The sequence below is a fragment of the Bombus pascuorum genome, chromosome 4 (genome assembly GCF_905332965.1).
Source record: "Bombus pascuorum chromosome 4, iyBomPasc1.1, whole genome shotgun sequence".
Taxonomy (NCBI): Eukaryota; Metazoa; Arthropoda; class Insecta; order Hymenoptera; family Apidae; genus Bombus; species Bombus pascuorum.
In genome coordinates, this window is record NC_083491.1 from 12726342 (window position 1) to 12743049 (window position 16708).

Genomic DNA, 16708 nt, shown 5'->3' on the forward strand with positions numbered 1-16708 from the left:
TTTTGACTTTTTTCTAGGGATTCAACATGATGACATTTTCGACTAATTTTGTTTTTCTAACAGTGCTGGGTTTCAAATAATTTTAGATCTGAATTGGAATGATTGTTTAAAAACTCTCGATACATACTTAAAATAGATACGAAGTTACAGGTAGCAAATGAGAAATAAATAATAATGTGTAATAGAGTAATAATTTGAATTATAACTTTCAAACCAAGAAGGTATGCTTTTATCACTGATTTTTTGCAATCTTTGCTTATGATATTTTTATCAAATTTATGTATAATTGATAGTAACGATATACCTAATATTTATTAGTTTATAGATTTATAAAGACTACCCGTTGATATAATATCATAAATAAACGAAGTATTTGCTATAGCGAAATTAAATAAATTGCAAGTCAGAAGGATATGTAGTATGAAAAGTATATTTATATTATAAAGTTATATGAGCCGTCAACTCTATAAATTGAAAAGTAAAGAATACTGATAACGTTACAAATTTCTCAAATGTTCTCAAATTTATTGTATTATTAATTGAATTTCATTCAAAAGATAATGTTCATTTTAAACAATTGTTTCCAGTTACTGCATCACGAAAGAACGAAAATATTTTTCGAAACTTTTATATAAAAATGGATGATAGCAATGAGATTTTGATAGTATCTACATGAGAAATTTCAATTTAAAAAACTCCAGCACTGTTTCTAAATATATATGAAATATGTATCTAAAAGCGCGCTACTAATATTTTCATTTCGATTTTGGAGAAAGTAGAGAGGAATTTAAATCTATAAAATGAACCGAATTATATTTTTGAAATTGAAACATCGATTGTGTCATGATCCCCTTATTTGCTACTTTCTCCGGTTTCGATGAGTGCATGCAGCTACAGTAGATACGTTATAGTTTGCATCTTATTTTATCAGTTATATTAATTTCCTACAAACGTAGTACAATCAACTTTTTTGTAGTTTAACTTTAGTTCTCACCATGCAATCATATTAGACGACACATAATCTTTTTCCTTTCTGTTTCTTTCGTCTTTTGTTTTAATGTTTTTTGCAAAAACCACTGTGATTTATTATAAAAACGTACGATCATCATAGAGTTTCATAGTTACTAGACTGTAGCATCGGTTATGTTTCGTTTTAATTTGGTTCTACTGATTATTATAGTTTCGAAGCAACATCGGTTTATAGACAAAACACAATGATTAATTTATTTGAAGTTTCAGCCATAGGAAATATTATGATTATCATATACATTTTATATATAATTAGTTATATATCTTGAGTGCAAAGTAATTATTTATAATTTCAAATAATTTCGAATAATATGAGTCACTTAATTTATTTGGAATTTTTATCACAGGAAATGTTATACTTGAGCGTCGTATACTTTTCGGTATACAGAATTGGTTATTTAACTTGAGTGCTAACTAACTAATAATTCGAGGTAATAAAATATTGATAAATAGCTTGAGTCACTTATATTTAAGAATTGACTCGGACAATTCGGTAACGTAATAATGCAAGAAAGAAAGTAAATCCGAAAGCTTGATAACCTTATCCGCGACAAACACACCTTTCCATGTAATTTGTGCAAAATATGCAAAACATTCGCTGGTGTTCGTCTGCGTAAGTAGTGAAGCAGGAATTTAAAGATATCAGCGTTTCTCACTCTTTAACTTTCTTGCAAAACTAAACACTATACGTATGATAGAAACCAATTATTCAGCGAGGAAAATAATATAGAAGAATTTACAACACGTAAATTTCGTGGATAGTTTGAGAAATGCTGTTTGAATTCAGAAATTTTGAGTGATATTCGATCTTTACGATGGAATTTTCTGTGTTTTATGTAGATTATATTATTTGGTTTAGGATGCTTAGAAATACTTTTTCGATATTTCTTCTTTGATATGTGTGACTCGCATATGTCCTCAGTATATTCTATAGTTTATTGTCATTTACATATTATGCGTTTTATTTGTGTAATTTTTAATATCGAGTGTAAAATGAACAAATTGATAGTTGTAGAAAGCACGGTAGATAAACAGACACAGTATAATTTCTTATTTATTTTTTATGGTAATATTAGACACAGCACAATTTTTTCATATTTTTGATCGTTTCATTTTTTAATTTTATTAAATATAGGTGGTGTTTCACACTCGATTAACAAGACAAATGCTAATTTTTTTTTCTTGACTTATGCAAAGGGCGCGTGCCACGATGGCTAGAAATTGCTTGCGTTCGTGAATGTGTCTTGGTTTTCATCGATACGTCAGATTTTCTTTTACAAAATTTCTAGTTACAAAATTTTAGCACGCGAGTTCTTCTTTTTTATTCAGAAGAAAAATGTGTTCTGTATTCAGAAATGAATCAATTGATATTTTAATAATAGATCATTTAATGCATGAATATTGTTAACTGTAAAAGTTACTTGTTTTATGAGTGGTAGTATATCAATAACATAATGTTAATATTATTATGATTGTCACATTTTTGAGATTTAAGAAATTTCATCACCAAATAAATGGAAAATAAATATTCATGAATGTTTTCACTGTATTTTATGATTTATCAATAATAACATCAACCGCCAATTTATTTGAAAAGTGACTTAGAAAAATAATAAAAATACAGGAATAATTTTTATAATTTTAAATAAATAAGGGAAGTTTATTATCAAATGATCATTCTTAAGCTATTATTTTCAAAGGATAATATTCGTCGAATTTTCTTTAATATGATGCAACTTCTACAGTATTAGCGTAATATTAATAGAGCAAGAATGTTTTTTTTCATTTGCCAATATAACAGTATATGTGTAATTGACATATTCTTGAAAACCATAAGTACTTTGCCAGTCCGTAGCAATTCTAGTTATTCAAAATTGAAAAGATGGCACGTGCGGAAAATTTCGGACGAAGTACGCGTGTAAGTAAGCATGAGGCTATAGGCTCTTGTCGATAAAAAGTAAAGTGCGTTATAACAAATGAAGTTAGGCCACGATCAGCGTGGCACTGAGTAATTTGTCTTAATCATTGTTGCTTTGTCTATTAGCTACGTTACAAAATATATATTTATACAGAATTTAATTCTAATTTACGAATTTTAGGTGAGATCAGTCGCGACCGAGACGATCCAAACGGTAATTGCAAACAAACATCTATATCCATTAGAAATATAATATTATATAGCTACAGTGTCGGCTAAAAATATTAGAACATCTATGTACTTATCATACTTACATTGAAGAAGTTCAACAAATTTTACACTATATATTTAATATACTTTTGAAAAGAATTTCTTACGTTGGAAAGCAACTATTTGATAAATTTATTTGATAAATTTTAGAAAATTTTAGAAAACGAAAGTAGCGTAAAACATTCAGTTTCTACCAAATGTCTAAACAATTTTGTTCACACAAAGTAGATGTTTTAATAATCGTGGCCAGTATTATACATAATAATTAACAAAAATATAAATACTGGTCATATATACATGTGCGTATAATATTATATTATCGTGTTACAGCGATGAGAAATCACCGGAATTCCGTCGGGATGACCATGATGAATTCAACAAAGCAGGTGAATAAGGTGAAACCGAATGTGAATCGAGCGACGAATGACAGTTTATCCAGTCCAAATCAACCGTACAATCAGAGGTATTCGTTTTAATTTAGACCTAATCCTCTCTTTAATGTGTACAACATGGACGTGCATCGTCCTTGCATTCGCTCTTCATTGTTCGCATTTTTTAATCACTTGCCATAAATATTTCATTACACATTAACAAACAGCGTGCGAATTTCACTACTGAGAATTAATTACACGTTAACTATTGAACTCATCGATCGAGAAAAAAAAGAATTAATGTTGCTGGAATTTTATTTTCAAATTTTGTTTCACCGCAAAATTGTCCTGTGTTTATTTATTTTACGTTAAAAAGTAATTCTTGTGCACTCAAAGTTTAATTAGACGTGGTCACTATATATACATACAAGCATAATTATATAAAGTGTGATTTAATATATTCGATTGTTATATAGTAACGAAGTATATGTACACAATTACAACAGCAGTTCGTGGTGAATTTTTCCTGGTGACTTCTCTGTCTGCATCTAAGCACTCTCACTATTGTACGAACTTTACGGTTGATCCTGTTTCTCCTCTATTTGCACGAGTAGAACGACTCGAGCTTTTATTTCCACACAATTTTCTTAAGCTGTATACAATGGGTTATTCAAACTGTACATCGTTTAGTTCACTCTTAATACGTAAGTCGAACAAAATTCATCGTTGCATATACATCGTAAGATGTTTGTTTTTAATCGCTAACAAAATCACATACATTTTGCAATACTGTCATGAAATCATTTTAAATCATGTGCTTTGAATAACCTAATGGAACGTCGAAGCAATTACTCGAAACGATTCATCTCACAAAATATAAAAACACTACTCTGTTAAAAGAATCTTCGATGAAATAATTTATCTTTACAGAGTGCACTACGCTGTCTGACACAGTATTCTTTCAACGATATATTTGCATCTATTTTCCTTTAATCAGCATGTTTTTAAAAGTTATCCAACATAAGTGACGATAAATATTCTATTATTACTATTCTCGGTAGAGAACTTCCATGCGATCCAGAATCATCATCATGAATTCAAGTAATCTTGCAACAGGTTACATACTGTATGATCAGTTTTGTTCATTATTTAGTTTCCTACGATTACTTTTATCGAAAAAATATATTCTGAAACTGTTCTGCGGTTCCAGAACGGAACTTTTCTGCGGGAATTGCTATCAATAAAAGGCGCTGTACAACGTAAATTCATTAAAAATAGACATTCCCTGTTTTCCCCTTATCCTTCTAGCAACACGCAAAAGTTCGTGATGGCTACGAACTAACAGTATATTGGATCCATGTATCGTAACAAACTATGACATGCAGAATTAGAGGTATAATTTTTACAGTTGGTGGAAGACATCCTTTTAATTGATGATCTATTTTCTAGCTTACGTAGCTCGAAAAATAAAACGAGGACAAAGCCAATATAGTATCGTTTTAGCAGAGCTTTTCGTTGTAACGGGATTATGTATTTCTTTGTAATTAATTTTTAATTTAATTAATATCGTAATACCGTAACAACTTCCGTCACTCAATTTGTTGCTCATATCGAAGAAAGCTCAGGATAATAGATTTATTTAGAGATATCTCTGCAAAATCTAATATTCCTCGTGCTAAAAAAATAAATAATTATTGTTAGAGTTACACGATGTAATATTCAGGTATAATATTTTCTTTTCCATTTATTTCCTCTCTTTTATTCGATCGCTCACGAAAGTATTATATCGCATGTTAATAAGTTAATAGCAGCCCATGAAATATAAATTCTTCCTTTTCCTACGCGATATCCAATGACCAGCTTTTACCTGTTATGGTAGGACCGCTGTCTGTGCTTTTATAATTTTGTATATGTACAGCTGAAACGTGAGAAATCCCTATATGATGAAATCCGCTTGTTTGCACCACACTTATTGTGTTGATCATATGATTATCCTAGTATTTTTTTTTTTTTTTCATGAATAGACTGCAATTATATCCATTCCTCACATTTGTTTGATCAATATAGAATAGATGTCAAACTTTATCAAAGCAGATACTTCCTATGGAGGAAGCTACATAATTCTTACATTTATATATTTTTCATTTTTTAATGTTACTGATCCAGAAATGAATCATTCTAGCGTACATTACGTTTTAAAGAAAAGAATAAAAGAAGAAAAGAAATCAGATATTCGAAATTTTCAAATGTCATAACCAATCATGAAAATCATTATGTATTATCATTGCTATTTATAAATGAACTTTTTCATTCTTGTTTCCTTATCGTTATGATTTAACGTTATTCGATGGCGAACGAAGAAAAGAGCGTCTACAAATCGACGAATCCAACGTTTCAAATGCCTTCTGATTCCAGATCGCAAGAGGAGTCCGCATACCCTGGCTACCATCTCGCCTACGAAGTCAAAAAGCTCATGTACGCTTCTTTTGTTACGTTAACTGTCACGTTGAGCGCGCTGTTCTTTCTTCTACACTATACGTTTGATTGAATATATTTGCAATATAGAAATCTGCTTGTCATGATTGCATGCGAATGCTTATGTTGCAGCGTATTTCGATCATTTTCCTCTTCCAATTATCTTCTTTATGTAAAAATTAAATTTTTGTTTGACGATCAGAACCTTCTCCAAGCTTTCTCTTCCATGTGATTTCGTAGTTACTTTTGCTTTGTTTATTTTGCTTTATTCTCTGCTACCTTTTCACTCTTTATCGATAAACTGTCAATTAAATTGCTACAGGCATGAAAAATATCTGCCATTATAATGAATTTCATGAATTAATCTGCATGAGTATATGAACACTTACAGCAAACTGAAACTTTTGTTTCATCTTAAAAGATGGCAACGAGTCCGAAGAAATTGTGTTGTAAACGATCCAATTTACAATTTTAAAGTATAATCGATTCAGCGAGTATAATTACATTTTCGTGTAACTTAACTTCGCCAATTTCTTCCAATTAATTACTAAAGACAGAAATTTATTTATATCCAGTAATCCGTAGTAAATTGCAATGAAATTAACACAGCCCATTTTATAAATTAGTCCAGAGTATCTTGAGAGTATTTTAAGGTTGAATGTGTCTAATTTTTCGTTCGTTGTCGGTTATGATGTAATTAATGTACTTACTAATTCTATTATATCACGCATGATTATCTGGCAATTTGTATACTAGATACAGGAAGGCATTTATTTGCGACGTAAGATATTGCAATAATCAAAATAGTTTTGCTGTTTAAGATACACACGCTCATTAACTGTCATGACATTTCGCAATCTCTGAATGAGAATTTTTCGTTAAATAAGAAAATATATATATGAAACAACTACTTTAGAGATAAAAGTTGGCAATTAATGAGTTAATTTGTTAGGGGAAACATAGTAAAATAATTAAGGAAAACAAAGGATAAGTAGTTATATAACTATACTGCTTACTTAAGCTATAGTTTCAACTAGTATTCATTCGCTTGAGTATTTCAGGACTACCAGCTTTAATAGGATAGAATAGAATACAGCTAAAGAGCTGAAGTAAAGCTAAAAAACATAAAAAATTAGTCACCAAAGATGTTATTACATCTACTTGCGCGTATTATATAAATCTAGTATTTTACTAGTATTTATTTTGTTATTTAATCGAGTAAAAATGAACTGCGATTTCTGTATAGTAAAAGTGAAAATTATATTTTTAGGCCGACGAGCAGAGCCTCGGGCGGTACGAACGTGAATAACAACGGTGGTCTTCAAGTCGGAATAGCCGACGATCAGGCAAAGGACTTCGATTTCGAAAAGACCGAAATGAAGTACGATTCAACGGGTATGTTCCACTGGAGTCCATCCCGTAACCTCGAAGACTGCATACTGGATCGTAATCAGGCGGCGATGACAGTTCTAAACGGACATGTCGTTGTTTGCCTATTCGCCGATCCCGACTCGCCTCTCATCGGACTGAGAAACCTTGTCATGCCATTACGAGCTTCCAATTTTCATTACCACGAGCTTAAACACGTAGTAATAGTTGGGTCTGTGGATTACATCCGCCGCGAGTGGAAGATGTTGCAGAATCTACCAAAGATTTCGGTGTTAAACGTAAGAAATCTTTCACAATTATTCAATTTCTTTTTTGATTATTACTAACTATTAATTACTTTTTCATTATTATAATATAAATCTTCTTCAATTATTTATTTTTTTTCTTTTGCTATGCTATAACATAAATCTTCTTCGATTATTTAGATTGCTTTTTTATTATACTTTAAATAAATATCTCTACATAGTTTATTTGCATTTTGTTTGTGCCACTTTAAAAATAAAAACTTTCTGCTTTACTAGAATTTATGAATTTTCGAAGTTTTTTATGTTTACAACATATAGACTCAAATATACGATTGTAATTATTTATCATGTTTATTTATTTATTGCGTAAATTTATTCTGTATATTCATTATATTCACTATAATCTATGTAAGGCGAATTTATAACCCAATATAAGATCAAACGTTTCGAACTAATATAATTCTTTTTAACAACAATATAGTATAAAAGAAGAAAGAAGTGTCTATGAAGCGTAGAATTTAAGAATGAGCATTTGCAATGTAATTACGTGTACTGTGGCAGGGTTCACCATTAAGCAGAGCAGATCTGCGTGCCGTTAACGTGAATCTGTGCGACATGTGTTGTATCCTGTCGGCTAAAGTGCCTAGCAACGATGACCCCACCCTCGCCGACAAGGAAGCCATCCTCGCGTCCCTTAATATCAAAGCTATGACATTCGACGACACTATTGGAGTGCTCAGCCAAGGTTCGTAATATCCTCTCAATATAAAGCTCGTGTTTTAATGAACTTTCGAGTTGAACGACTGCCTATATCCTACCCTGTACATTTTATTAAATATTAAGTGGCAATTCCAGCAAATAATGAGCAAGGTAATTTGACCGCAGTTGGCAGCCCAATCGTTTTGCAGCGACGGGGATCAGTTTATGGAGCAAACGTGCCAATGATAACAGGTACACCTTACTTACTATTTTATATGAACATCACACGAAAAGAACGTGAATCTATTTTTGTCGATCTTCTGACTTTCAAGTCACTTGGTAGCTATGTAAAAATATTTTAACGTAGAATTGTTGAAAAGGAAAACAATGCGACAGATTCGAAGACACAAGCTGTTTGGAAATAGATAACACGGTGTTCGGAAATAGATTCACAAAAGAATTGTTTTGCAAGAAACGAATAATATTAGTTTACTTTGATTGTAACAAATGTTATTAATGTTTTTTGAATGTCCAAGAAGTTGATAAAAACACATATTTAATCACAAAATTAAGTGCAAACATAGTTTCCATGTGCAATTAGTTGGCAATATATAGAATTTTGAAGTTGCTCTTTAATGAAAGATGAAAGATATGTCTCAGCTGAAATCTTCATATATAGGATAAAGAATTTACTTATTGTTCTTCTGATTGGTTTATTATCACTGAGAAAATTAATACGCCATTTATATTTTCGTGTTTTTGTTAACAGAACTCGTAAATGATAGCAACGTGCAGTTCCTTGACCAGGACGACGACGATGATCCGGACACAGAACTGTACCTTACCCAACCGTTTGCTTGCGGTACTGCCTTTGCCGTCAGCGTATTAGATTCATTAATGTCGACGGTTAGTAGCATTCTATCATTATAATGTTAATATTTGACTAAAGACCTTACTGTGGCGTCGTATAAATGTTAACTACTAATATATAATTACTAATAAATTATATGAATTTTCTGTAAATGTAAATTAAACAATCGTGATAGCATCAGTTGGTGATTTATCACTCTATTGTCGTTTATTTTATTATTCTTTAGAAAGAAGCTTCAACTTCGTAACTTATATCTTTATATTAATCGTAACACTTGCTTTTATTTCTGTGACAGACGTACTTTAACCAGAACGCGCTGACTTTAATTCGATCTCTAATCACTGGTGGAGCAACGCCTGAGTTAGAGTTAATTCTCGCTGAAGGAGCAGGTTTACGAGGAGGTTATAGGTAAATCGGATAAAGTTTGACACATACATCCTTGTTCACGACTCACGGCACACTTGCTAATTTTAAACATAATAATTTTAAACATAAACTCTTCTAAGTACGCAATCCGTAACCAAGATTATGGTTACAGTGGATACGTGCTCTGACGAATGAAACAGCCGAGGACCGAAATGTACATATACTCATATGAATCTGTATATTTAATTGTTAGAGCATGTACCCATTATAACCATTTACGGACGATAGTGTAAAAATGTTTCATACTATTTTAATGATACTTTTTACCAATGCCAAGTATTTTTACTAATACCAGTGTCAATAGAAACGTATCATATTTCAAATAATCCACAATTGACTTATTTATTTGTTTACAGTACACCTGATAGTCTGGCAAATAGAGATCGATGTCGAGTAGGTCAAATCGCGTTGTACGACGGGCCATTGGCTCAATATGGCGAAGGAGGCAAGTACGGTGACCTCTTTGTCGCAGCATTAAAGTCGTATGGAATGCTGTGCATTGGTCTGTACAGGTACAGGTATCGGACTTTTTTCCTTCTCTCGATGGTATTTATTGGATTACTCTACACAGAATATACGCATATATTATATATATACATATATATCTTTTTCTCTGAAAATCTTTCATCTTGCTGCTGCGATTATACTGCCATTGATTATTCTCTTACTATATCATTCTTGTACTTACTATATAACTTTTGATTTTTTGCCGCACACTTTTGCATTTTGCGTTTTTGCGTCACGAAAAAAAAAAAAAAAAAGAAACAACGATCGTAAGTTGCCTTCATCCAACAAATACCCATCATTTTTTATGATTGTCTCTTTGTATCACTTGTTTGTTTAGTGTTTAGTTACTGTTGCCAGCGTTTAGTTTAGTTTTAGTTTTAGTTTTATAGTTTTAGTTTTAATCGTACATATGTGTATATACATATAAATATTTAGCTTAGATTCGTAAGTTGTCTCGAAAGCTATGAGTATTTCACACGGCTGACTTGTAACTGAATTTTAGGTTTCGAGATACTAGCTCATCGTGCGATGCTTCCTCTAAACGATACGTCATTACAAATCCTCCAGATGACTTCACGTTATTGCCTACAGATCAGGTACAAAGGGCTTTCGTGTCTATTGCTCGATATCACTCGATTATACTATTCGATTGATTATTATTTTAATTATTTCCGATTAAGATATAAAAGTTTAATAAAGTTCGAAAGTTTGAATGCCCGAAAATTTGTAGATTTAAATGTTTGAAAATTCGATTCTTTCCTGTTATCTTCTACATTCGCACAACATAATCATGTTATTATTTGATTTCAATTTATAATGATAACATTATTATTTTAATGATAATATTATCTTTTTACTGAATAACCTGCAGGTTTTCGTGCTGATGCAATTCGATCCAGGTCTGGAATACAAGCCGAGCAGAGGAGCTCGGGGAAAGGATGACGCCTCCTGACTGTTGCTGTGTAGCGCCCTCACAGACGGACCTTATTCCTACATATAATTACGCAAAGGAAACGCATCATGCCGCCCGTCGTCCCTACTGAATCGACTTGTAGTTTTCATTGGCTGGCATTACGATACGATGCCCTCAACGAATTAATCGCAAAACCCCGTCCATAGAACGAATCATCAACACGTCCGTTTTTTCTGCTGGTTGTGTCGCCAGTGATATATTTCGTCAATACTCGTATAGCTGAATTCGGTTTCCCTCTAATAGTGTCCGCAGATTTCTCTGTTCCTTGTTATTTATCGCTAACGTGATTTATTTTCACATCGTGACCGGAAACATTTCTACGTTGAGGCTTGGTTGTGTAATAAATAAAAGATATAACATCAAGTGATAAATGAAGAAGAAAAGGGAGAAGAAGAAGCGAAGGAAGAAGAAGAAGATAGGATGAGGATAAAAATCTGCCAAGGGAAATGAAAAAAAAAGAAAGGGAAACGGCAAAGGGATACCGGGATACGGTATGATGAAACACGGTCCGAGGGTAGCTACACGTTAAGCTTCCTAAATCTTCGTAAGACACGAAATTATTAATCGTCTTCGATATTGAAGGCCGCATGAGGACTGAACGGGCTTATTCTGAAGCGTAAAACGGTGTGTGACTATAATTCCACGCCCTATGCTTTCAGCAGAATACAGAAGTACAGAAGAAAACAGGCAAAAAAAAAGAAGAAGATAAGAAATAATACTTAAAAAACAAATGCGAAGCAAAACAGCTTAACTATAAACGCTTGAGAACATCTTCAAGGCTGATCGCTGAGGAATTGTAATCGCCTTCGCGACTTAACGTATACCATCGCTGTAGCTCATTCAGGATATGTAAATAGGTACAGAACAGGCGAATATGTTGTCATTCGACGGTAAACTATAAAAACAAAAAAAGAAAAAAAAAGAAAAAAGAAGCGGAACGAGGAGGAAAGAGGAAGATATAGAAGATATGAAACAATTGATTGAGATATAACTGCACTGACAGGACCGTTTTGGTTCCTTTCATGTAGATGCATTGTTCACTTTGCAAGACAGTCGTGTGTTCGTCTCCTGTATCGTGATTTTGTATCTTGCCTTGTAAGCAAATGGAAATATGTATACATATATGTACATGTATCTGTATATGCGTATGTACAGGGTGATAACTGCAACTAGAACAGATCATAGCTCTTGGAAAATGAAAGCATACCGACGATAGAGATACATGATTTCACTTTTCTTATGGTTACGTACTTTCTTCGCAAATGTGCCTCTATGTTTTCTATATTAAACGATTCTCTTAATTAATTTGAGAATAAGAAACTATATTCTTATTCCATAAACGAAGTAGTTTAAATGATACACTTTTCACGTTACGATGTGATTCGTAACTTCCTATGTATTGTGCAGTTAAAAGTTAGTATCATATTTAATGGTATGAATTTTCATCAGGAAAGTGAAACGTCTAGATTATTTGTACGTACACGAGTAATACATAGATCTAGCAATTTATTTAAAGGCGTTTGCGAGACATTAATTTGTACATGTGAAATAATAGAAACGATTAATACGAAGCACTATATTTTATGTCTGCATTCAATGGAACAGGTATATGTGAATGTATAGATATACGTCACGATATTTCTTCACTTTCTTCTTCTTTCTATATATTATGATATTCTCTTGTTTTCGCTTTATATTTGATTAAGAAAAGGGCTATAATCTGTCATAGGTGTAACGGCCACTCTGTACGTTTAGTTTTAGACCGAACAGTTTGCAGACGATAACGTGCATCGTTATGACAAGAAATAGGTGCGAACAGGAGTGCAGGATTACGTGTAAACTTTACCTTGAGTGTCTTCTTTTGCGGTTAACGATATAAAAAATCTCAATCAAGCACTTTGTACAGATTCTATACATAAACGCGTATGCATGCGTGGATGTATGTATGTATGTCTGTATGTATGTATATATGTATGCATGTATGTATGTATGTATATGTGTGAATATATAATAATTTAACGATAAAAGAAAAAAAAAACACCCTTTTTCCACACAACTTGAGTATTAATCGACTATGTATCGATACGACTATATATACATTATAGATATATATGCACATATATATGTATACATAGACACTCTCTTTTATATATTTTTGTGAAACTACACGAGTGTGTACATACGAACGTACATATGTGTACATACATCCATAGACGTATACACGTATGTATGTATGTATATATGTCTGTATGCATGTATATGTATATATATGTATGTATGTAAAGAAGCAAAAAAACAAAGACGGATCAAATAAGGTATACATACATAAAAACAAAGGAAGGAAATACACAGATACACCTATACACAAATACTTCTTCCTTGCTCTTTCCCCCGCTCCGCCCCTCCCTTTTTCTGTCACTAACCATGACTGAAACACGCACACGTAATGATACATATACGATACGTACGAGTGCATGTATATGGCAACACAATCACAAAAAAAATCTGGTATGGATTCACAGACACAAAACATACACACGCGGATACGCGCGCATCCTTTCTTTCTGTCTCACATGCGCGCGCGCGTGCACGCGCGTAACACACAGATAAGGGAAATACACACGAGAGAAAAGAAAAGCGATTATCACATCGATGAAAATGATGCACATACGTGGGAAGAAAGAAGAGTACGAAGCGGAATGAAAAAAAAAGAAAGGGAAAGGAAACCAGGGGAAACGATTCGCGCGTGCGGAAGTATGACGAGTGCAAAAACAAAGGATGAAGGTATCGCGTGATCCGACCAAATACGATATACGCTGAAAATATATAAAACAAAAACATCAGGTTACCGTGCTCGATCGTTCAATGAAAAATCAGACTAACCATTAATCGATTAAAAAAGAGAAATATATGTGCAAATGGGACGAAGCGGTTCGATTATTATCGGGGACAAGAGAAAACACAAAGTAGCTGTGGTAGACGCTGCCGTGTATCGCGATTACGAGTCGCCGCCGCCACCGCCATTGCTACTGTTTGCAATATCCATATGCACTATTCACTGCCACTGCAGTTCGTGTTATATCGTTGTATATAACTTTCTATATATGGCTCGATTAAGGCGAGAAGGGCCGGTGAGGCGTGCGAATCGGATAGCTTGATCGATGTATAAATGATAATACTAAATAATGTGCAGCATCAGCCGCAATAAGTGTCATTCGTTGCTCCTGATTTCCAAATATCTTTTTTCACTCTTTTTTTTCTATTACTTTAGTATACGTAGATCTGCGAGAAAACGCCGATCGATTTCTATGTTTTATTAATATGGAATTAATGCGTTATTTTTATCGATTGCGAATGTAACGTTAATGATTATAACAGGGATGAGCACTGTTACTGTTACTGACACGCTTTCAGCTTTCTTTGTATTTTGATAGATCAAACGACAAAACCTATTCTAATATATATACCTGTTATTTGGTTTGTTCGATGTAAAAATTGAGTCAGTGAACATGGACGAAGCTCTTTTTATTTTGAGTATTCACTGTTAAAGCAGTAGAAGAGGACTTTTTATTTAAGAAATTAATGACACACGAATTCATTAATTCATAATTTTTACACACGTAACTCGTTATTTTATATTAATTATAAAAATATGAATGCTAGATATGTTTATTTTCTAATTTCTATACAAATTCATTTTATTCGCTATCGTGAAAGATGATAAAGTTAAAGCAATTGAAATTATAGTTTTAACAAAATTTCAGAAAAGTATTCGTAGAAAATCAAATGGCGGAGATTAAAAGAAGCTGAAAGTGAGTCAAAAGAGTAAATAATAGGAGAACGAAAGAGAAGCGCGTTTTCATTTGAATAATTACCAAAATTCATTTGTGCGTTATCGTTCTCCGCTGAATGGGCTATCCTGTATTTTCTTTCTCTTTTTCTTTTTATCTTCGAGGAATCCTTTGATAACGAAAGCTATGACAGGATATATAATTATAAACGAATCGCTTAATTTTTCATCAGCATATTGATGAAAATACGTGCGAAGGAAAGAGCGAAAATCGAAAGACAGTTTAGTGTCACTTATTTGATTTCGTAAAATTCGATTTCTCGAGGAGCGTCAGTATTTTAAGAAACGAATTTAAGACACGTACTTTAGAAAAATAAACGAAACAAATTACAATTCGTAATCGAACGAATCTTGTTTTGGGGAAAAACGTTTGTTCACAGCAGTCAATTTTTCATACTAATTGTTTGAGGAAGTTAGCGGCTTGTAGAATCGCGTTAAATCAAGATGGAGGACTCTCGGTGACCCTGCCTCGCCTTGATGCGATTATATACGAAACAAAAGTTTGCGCGTTAGATTTTGTGGAAATCGTTCGTTAAGTGATTAAAAAAAAAGAAAAAAAAATGAAATTTGTCGGAGCCTTGTGTAGAGTTTTAGATGATTGGTCGAGATTTGCGTCGCGTGGGTTTAGCCAGGCAGATGAATTTTACTTGACAAACGAGTGAACATCCTTTGCAATTTTGATACTTTCCTTTCTTATTTCTTTTTCTTTTTGTTTCTTCTTTATTAATTATAAAATATGGCCGTTAATTTTAGTTTGACCTTTCACGTACGAAATGTACTAGAAAAATAGACGATTGTTATTTTAGATATTACTCGATTCACTCTTACAAGGTAGGAACTCGTGCCTGGCTGCTCGCGAGATACAAATTATTCATGCACTCTCTTTAATAATTAAATCATGCACCGATTCAATCGATATCATCACCCGTAATCGTATTTTCGTGCGTCGCACGGATACACGTGGCGCATTTGTGTGTATGTGAGACGTGTGTATCTAAACGAAGTATATATAATTAACGTTAAAAAAGAACCTAAAAAAATGTGAAAAAAAACAGGAGGGAAAAAGAAGAGGAATAAAAACAAATCGAACAAAATACCAAAAATGATTCGAAATATATATATGGGAATTATAAAATGTATAAAGAGAAGAAAAAAAGAAAATTAAGGCGCGCTGAGCGTACGCCACCTTCGATGCCTCATTGACCTCATCTAATGCTTTTTTATCTGTACATTTACAATTTGTGTACCAATGAGGAACGTTGTTTAATCATGTTGTTGATGTTATTGTTAAAGAATGAGATTCAATATTGTACATAACTATATATTCATTATAATTGATGATATAAATAATTATATACATAAAAGTAAGCTTTGGTGTTTCTTTATATCCACTGTGTTGTGACGTATGAAATTTACCTTATTATAATTAATATAAGAGAGAAAATATATATATACAAACCGTGTAGCGTACACTTTTTAATAACATATATTGATTTAAGTATTTTAACATCTTTTAATATCTAAATGGGAGATGAAAAATCGTGACATTATTCATAGACTTCGTATAAAAATACAGGAGGATTGAAGAATAACATAATGGAAGGTAGATTTTACACAGACAAATTTCAAGAGTGAAATAAATTTGACTCGTATGAAATTATGAATTTTTTTAGATTTATGTACCT

General features: G+C 32.5%; 1 protein-coding gene across 11 annotated transcripts in view; it reads left to right on the top strand.

The window, feature by feature from the left end:
- LOC132906053 (calcium-activated potassium channel slowpoke) overlaps window positions 1-16391 on the top strand; it is a 108007-nt gene extending 91616 nt beyond the window's left edge. For 5 of the 11 annotated variants that reach the window (XM_060957897.1, XM_060957896.1, XM_060957902.1 and 2 more), the window contains 11 exons: window positions 3129-3161; window positions 3548-3680; window positions 6004-6063; window positions 7334-7730; window positions 8259-8442; window positions 8583-8648; window positions 9166-9302; window positions 9563-9675; window positions 10050-10211; window positions 10703-10796; window positions 11072-16391. In XM_060957897.1, the coding sequence (XP_060813880.1) occupies window positions 3129-3161; window positions 3548-3680; window positions 6004-6063; window positions 7334-7730; window positions 8259-8442; window positions 8583-8648; window positions 9166-9302; window positions 9563-9675; window positions 10050-10211; window positions 10703-10796; window positions 11072-11152 (1460 nt within the window). In that variant the 3' untranslated portion in view covers window positions 11153-16391. Of the gene's footprint in view, window positions 1-3128; window positions 3162-3547; window positions 3681-6003; window positions 6064-7333; window positions 7731-8258; window positions 8443-8552; window positions 8649-9165; window positions 9303-9562; window positions 9676-10049; window positions 10212-10702; window positions 10797-11071 lie in introns of all 11 variants that reach the window. The other 6 variants (XM_060957894.1, XM_060957899.1, XM_060957903.1 and 3 more) reach the window with 3 other exon arrangements.
- Window positions 16392-16708: the final 317 nt, after the last annotated feature.